Source organism: Triticum urartu, chromosome 5, assembly GCF_003073215.2.
Source record: "Triticum urartu cultivar G1812 chromosome 5, Tu2.1, whole genome shotgun sequence".
Lineage (NCBI taxonomy): Eukaryota > Viridiplantae > Streptophyta > Magnoliopsida > Poales > Poaceae > Triticum > Triticum urartu.
In genome coordinates this window covers 278822883-278829532 of record NC_053026.1, presented here as the reverse complement: position 1 = coordinate 278829532, position 6650 = coordinate 278822883, and the positions used below count along the sequence as shown (strand labels likewise).

Sequence of the window (6650 nt, the reverse complement as noted above, 5' to 3'; positions counted from 1 at the left end):
CGACGCGCGTCGGGTTGGACCGTGTAATGCAACCTCTTTTGTAATGGAGGTTAATAGGGCTGCTCACCGGCAGCGTACGCAACCTGCACGTGTGCGATGGGTGATGGGCCCAAACCCCTGTGCGAATAGGATTTAGACCGGTGTGCTGACCTCTTTGTTGTCCCTAGGTACGGCTACGACGTGTTGATCTTCCGAGGCCGGGCATGACCCAGGAAAGTGTGTCCGGCCAAAGGGATCGAGCATGTTGGGTAACGTGGTGCACCCTTGCAGGGAAGTTTATCTATTCAAATAGCCGTGTCCCTCGGTAAAAGGACGACCCGGAGTTGTATTCTAACCTTATGACAACTAAAACTGGATACTTAATTAAACACAGCCTTTCAAGTGCCAGATACAACCCGGTGATCGCTCTCTCACATGGCGATGAGGAGAGGATCGCCGGGTAGGATTATGCTATGCGTTGTTCCTTGATGCCGCACTTGCTATTCTCTTCTACATGCTTCAAGATGGAGGCTTCCAGAAGCGTAGTCTTCGATAGCACTAGCTATCGCCCTCTTATTCTGGCATTCTGCAGTTCAGTCCACATATACTATCCAGTTTATTGATACCAATGCGTATGTAGTGTAGATCCTTGTTTGCGAGTACTTTGGATGAGTACTCACGGTTGCTTTGCCCCCTCTTTTCTCCCTTTTCTTTCTTCTTGGATATCGCAACCAGATGCTGGAGCACAGGAGCCAGACGCCACCTTCGATGACTCCTACTACACCGAGGGTGCCTACTACTACTTGCAGGCCGCCGACGACCAGGAGTAGTTTAGGAGGATCGCAGGTAGGAGGCATGCATCTCTTTCGATCTGTATCCCAGTTTGTGCTAGCCATCTTCTGGTAACTTGTTTAACTTATGTCTGTACTTAGATATTATTGCTTCCGCTGACTCTTGTGTCTTTGAGCATTTGTATTCGAGCCTTCGAGGCCACTGGCTTGTAATATAAAGCTTGTTAGTTTTAATTGTGTTGTGATATCTTTCCGTGAGTCTCTAACCTTGGTCGTACATATTTGCATATATAATTAGTGTACGATTGAATCAGGGGCGTCACAATGTAGTCATGCTTGCCAGGGGTGACCAATTTGATCGTGACGGATGGTCGAAGCATCGGTTTGACGGCCTCAGCGGACTTATCGTTGGTTGTGCAATCATGTTATAAAGATGTACCTATGTTGTCTTGTAGGCGTAACCGTGTCGATGAACCTTGTTAAAAAATCACAATGCCATCTTCATGCATATGTGATTGTTTATCCTTAATAGATCGACATATATTTGGATATCTCGATAGGTTGACGTACATCTTCAATTATTATAACACAAGTAGATAAAAGCAAAATAGATTTGCACATGCAATAATAGTCTCAACTATACTTTATATTTGTTTACTTTACTAGTGATAAACTTTATTAAATAAAATATAATTTATAAATCTAAAAGAGTAAACAATAATTTATTTTTTTCTTGAATACGTTGAGCTAGCATATCATTGCATTGGTAGGGAAAAAAGAAATAAGGGGAGGGGGGGTGCCGTGGCCTCGTACACACGAATGACGAGCCCTCGACACCCGGTGGAGCAGAAAGAATGGGGTTGCTCAGCCCCAAGACAAACTAAGGTTTATGTTACAAGCGCGTGCATGTTCATTCCTCAAACTTCTGCCGCGGCCAGGAGCAAGCTTCGTCCTTGATTTCTTGAATAAGAGCCGGGGTGGACGGTATTATTGTCATGATCACAATAATTTATTTATTTCAACATATAAGCATGTTGCATCACCTTATAATTAGGAATGGGATAATGCTAACCTCAATATATAACCATGCATGAGAAAAGTTCCATCACTACGTGCAACGATGCAAAAAAAAGATAATTCATTCTATTATTCGGCCCCCCGTCTTGCCGAGATGGTATCCTCCAACCAAAGTGCATTCATCACGGGCAGGAGCGTGCATGACAATTTCATCCTTGTCCAGCAAACGGCCAGACAACTTCACCAACTGCGCCTTCTTCGGGTTCTCTTCAAGTTGGACATAGCCCGGGCCTTCGACTCTGTCTCCTGGCCTTTCCTTCTCCAGGTCCTTGAGCACCTTGGCTTTGGGCCGAGATGGCGCAAATGGGTTTCCATTCTCATCTCCACTGCCTCCACGCGTGTGATGATTAACGGCACCCCCCCCCCATTCCTCACCACCAGGGCCTTCGTCAGGGAGACCCCGCTTCGCCCATGCTCTTCACTCTCGTCATCGACGCCCTAAACTCGCTACTCTAGTGCGTGGTCGCCAAGGGCATTATTAGGCAGCTTACGACGCGGCTGGCTGCTTCTAGCGTCTCCCTCTTCACAGATGTTGTGGTCATTTTCTGCCACTCCGACCCCTAAGAGCTCGCAACGGTCAGCGGCCTGCTCGACTTCTTTGGGGCTGCCTTGGGCCTTCACACAAACTTCGCCAAGTGCCTTGCGGCACCGATCCGATGCACTTCTGAGGCTTCTGACGCCATTGTTGCTTCCCTTACCTGCTCGGTGGCGGCCTTCCCCATTCAATACCTAGGCCTCCCCCTCTCCCTGTGCAAGGTGCCGGCCTCCCACCTCCAACCACTCCTAGACAGGCTGCTGCACAAGCTAGCAACTTGGAAGGCCGTGCTCCTCTCCCGCGGTGAGCGACTTGCTCTGGTCAGGCAAGTGCTGATGGCGATGCCCGTGCACATTCTGTTGGCTATGGCGCTACCTGCCCCCCCCCCATTCTCAAGAAAGCCAACCGGATCATCCGCGATTTCTTATGGCATGGACGCAAGGATGCTCGGGCTAGTTGTTGCCTTGTGAGCTGGGCGCGAGTATGCCGCCCCATTGAACTCGGCGGCCTTGGCATTCATGACTTACACCGCACTGGCATCTCTCTCCGTGTCAGATGGCTTTGGCTCCACGCTTCGGATAGCTCCCGGCCTTGGTCTCATTTGCAGCCGCCCTCGGACCCCGAGGCCATGCAATTCTTCCGGACCTCGACGACCTGGACTTTGGGAAACGGCAACTCATGTCGCTTCTGGTCGGACTTCGGCCGCGCACTTCAAGACACGCCCCGAACCTCGTCGCCCTAGTACCCAACCGACGCCGATGATCGCAGACTATGGTTGCGGCCCTCCATGACCGCACATGGATCCAGGACATCCAGGGCCACCTCAGCCCCGCGGCCGCGCTTGAATACCTGGACGTCTGGCTTATGCTGCGGGAAATCGAGCTCACTACGGTGCCCGACGCCATCCATTGGAAGTGGACGGAAAGCGGAGTTTACACCGCATCCTCTTGCTACAAAGCTCTCTTCACCGGATCCACATCCTCCGAGCACTAGCGCCTTGTTTGGAAGTCCGGGGCTCCTCTTTCCGTCAAATTCTTCACATACCTCGCATCCGTCAACCGATGTTGGACGGTTGATCAGTTGGCCCGCCGTGGCTTGCAGCAAGAGTCGGCGTGTGTTTTCTGCTCTCAGCATGCCGAGACACTTCACCACCTCCTCGTCGACTGCGTCTTCACCCGCATCATATGGCACGGCATCCTATCCTGGTGCTGTCCCGCGGCTTCCGTGCCAGACGGATCGCTTGGATTCTTCGATTGGCTTAGCAGGGCCATGCTCCAGCTACCCTAGGGCCAGCGGCGAGGGCTCTCCACCATTGCCCTTCTCACCGCTTGGGCAATCTGGCGCCACCGGAACGCCAACATCTTCGACAAGGCCACGCCCTCTACTGCCTCCCTCCTGGTCGCGATTCAAGACGACGCCCGCTCCCGGGCCTATGCCGGAGCGAGAGGACTTAGTTCTATCATCCCTGCAGGCTAGTGTTCTTGTTTGGGGCTGAGCACCCCCTTTTCTATGCTCGTTCATGGCATCACTCTGTATGTTCTCCCCCTATCAATGAAATGGTACGCCAACCGCGGTGTATTCGTGAAAAAACATTTTACTAATTTATAATCAAACATAATAAGTCCTATGTATTTTTAGTTTAGATTAACGTGTTATTAATTTAAATATTTGTGTTCCACACAACCAAATCTTATGAAAAAATATTTTTCAACTGATTTCTACAGTAGTAACTCACGAGGTATTTATCTAGTTAATTGAAATAGAGTTATCCGAAAGTGGCTAGACATCCCCACACGTAAAATTCTATATCTAGGTCAAACGAGATTTTTTTTTTCTCTTTTTATTGAATGAGGTCTGGGAGCATCTACCACCGGGTGCCCCAAAGCTGCCTCAAACGTTCGGACGAACTGCCTGGTCACTAACCGGTCATCAAATTTTGACCCAGCCGGGAAATTTTGACCCGGCCGCCTTAAACATGTCAAATGCCCAGACTGACCAGCATCACTCATATTTAGGTATTTATCTAGTTAATTGAAATAGAGTTATCCGGATATTAGAGCGCCCGAGCATCCGCCATGGCCATGGCCCACAACAATCCCACATCAGCCCCCCCTCCTACACACAAATATATGACGGACGAGCAAACCCTAATCAAACTCAATATGTACTCACTCGACCTCTCCATTTCTTCCCGAAATCCACTTCATCATTCCCCGACCGTCATGTTCGGCATTGAATCCGACCTATCGGAGGAGGAGCTAGTGCTCTGCATTGCCCTCAGCCGGTCGCTGCTGGAGTGGGGCGGCAACTCCTCTTCCGGGGTGTCGGTGACTGGCTGGGTGGGCAGCAGCAGCTCCGCGGCGCGTCATGTTCGGCATTGAGTCCGACCTATCGGAATAGGAGCTAGTGCTGTGCATTGCCCTCTGCCAGTCGCTGCTGGAGTAGGGCGGCAGCTCCTCTTCCGGGGTGTCGGCGACTGGCCGGGTGGGCAGCAGCAGCTCCGCGGTGCGCCACGCTTGTCCGACACGGGCCCGCCTAGTACAATTAGTTGATTTTTAGTACGGTTATTGATGAACTCAAACGATATCTTTTGTATCGTATGGATTTGGGGTAGAACATATGAGGGATATGGCTGTTGAACAGGAAAAATGAGGTCTGCCCTTCTATGTTGAAGTTCATAGAAAATCAATTTGCATGGTTTTGTATGGATTTGAGGTAGAACATATGAAGGATATGGCCGTTGAACAGGAAAAATGAGGTCTGCCCGGCGCGTCCGCGGGCGTATAAGGGTCAAATTAGATGACCGCGACTGTTGATGCTCTGACAAGTACTACATCATTTGTTTTGTGAAATTTGTAAATTATCCTTCACACTGAGGCTTCACATCTCAAACGGTCAACAATTAGCAAAACAGCGATAAAATTCTCGAAGTATATTAGCTTACGATTAACCAAGGGCATGCAAGCAACATAATACTCGGTACATAAATGAGCTTCAGCTCAGAGGCGCTCGAGCTCCGGGTTGTACACATCGCTGGGCTGCCGAACCTGCTTGTGCGGCAGCGGCTTCACCCCCTCCGCCGCCGTCTTCTCCTTCGCATCCTCCTTCTCCAGCTTTGCGGCGCCGCCACCACCGCTGACGACGTCGTCGCCTCCGCCTCGTTGCTTCTCCGCCGTGTCTGCACCCAGGAACTCGCGTGGGGCGCCATGGTGGGCAGCCGTGCCGTCGACCTCGCTTGCCTTCGCCCGCTGCTCCATGGCTGCACGCGTCCTGTATCCGTACGCAAAGGGCGTCTGTTACTTGCGTGTCTCTCGCCGGTCGCTCCCTCGACCGCTGTTTTGTAAGTGCGCATGCGCGCACTGTATGCCCGTGCTACGTGTGCAAGCATGCAAGCGCTACGGCCGCCGCTGCGCCACGTCGGAAGGGTACGTGTACAGTGACCATCTGTCCTCGTCTCTGGAGTCGGGTACGGAAGTGTGTATAATTTCGAATATCCATTTCTGAGACTCATCTGGATTCGGTTAAAATAAAATTAAAAAATTCAACTCTGTTTTGCATGGTAGATTATTTGGTGAGTAGGGTGCCCTTAAATTTCATATCATTTCAACATATGAGTAGCTCTTAACAAAAAAAACTAAATCATAACAATACATGATCAGTAATCTTTTTTATAAACCACAAATTTGTATTTTTTATCATAGCTATTCAGATGTCTAAATGATCTGAAATTTAGCACACACCTCACGCATCAAATTATCTACCATGCAAAAAAATGATTTAAAAAAATCTAGTATTTGTTTTGGATTTTTTTTCATCGCGGGTGTAGATGAGCGTGGGCACCGAATCGATGCTTCTATATAATTCGCGCAAACTAAGTTTACACTCAATTTATGATAACAGAAAATCTTATAATTTTTTACAAGGAGAATAAGATAAAAAAGACTGAACAAATTGACCCGTTTATGAACTAGGCTGAAATCATACCAATTATTTATTTTATTCTGCAAGAAAATTTTCAATCTATTCATCAACTTCATGGCAGTACAAAGAACATCATAAATAAAAAAAACTACATCTAGATGTGTCGATCATCTAGCGACGACTATAAGTATTGGAGCGAGCTAAAGGCGCGCCGCCGTCATTGCCCTACTGAAGATGGGCATCATTGTGCTAAGGCCCCACAGAATCAACGCACCGGCACAATAGACGAAGAACAAGTGGGAAAACAAAGATGAGAAAAAACAAGTCCATGACACGGCACGTGTCAG

The 6650-nt window shown here is 49.1% G+C and overlaps 1 protein-coding gene across 1 annotated transcript; it reads right to left on the bottom strand.

The window, feature by feature from the left end:
* Positions 1-5284: 5284 nt before the first annotated feature.
* On the bottom strand, positions 5285-5681 carry LOC125555882. Its single transcript, XM_048718691.1, has one exon. The coding sequence runs from the start codon at positions 5637-5639 to the stop codon at positions 5382-5384; it is 258 nt and encodes an 85-aa protein (XP_048574648.1). The 5' UTR covers positions 5640-5681; the 3' UTR covers positions 5285-5381.
* Between the last annotated feature and the right edge of the window lie 969 nt (positions 5682-6650).

Bases quoted from the DNA above. Each gene is read 5' to 3' on its own strand.
- LOC125555882 (XM_048718691.1), bottom strand. From the start codon at position 5,639: ATGGAGCAGCGGGCGAAGGCAAGCGAGGTCGACGGCACGGCTGCCCAC.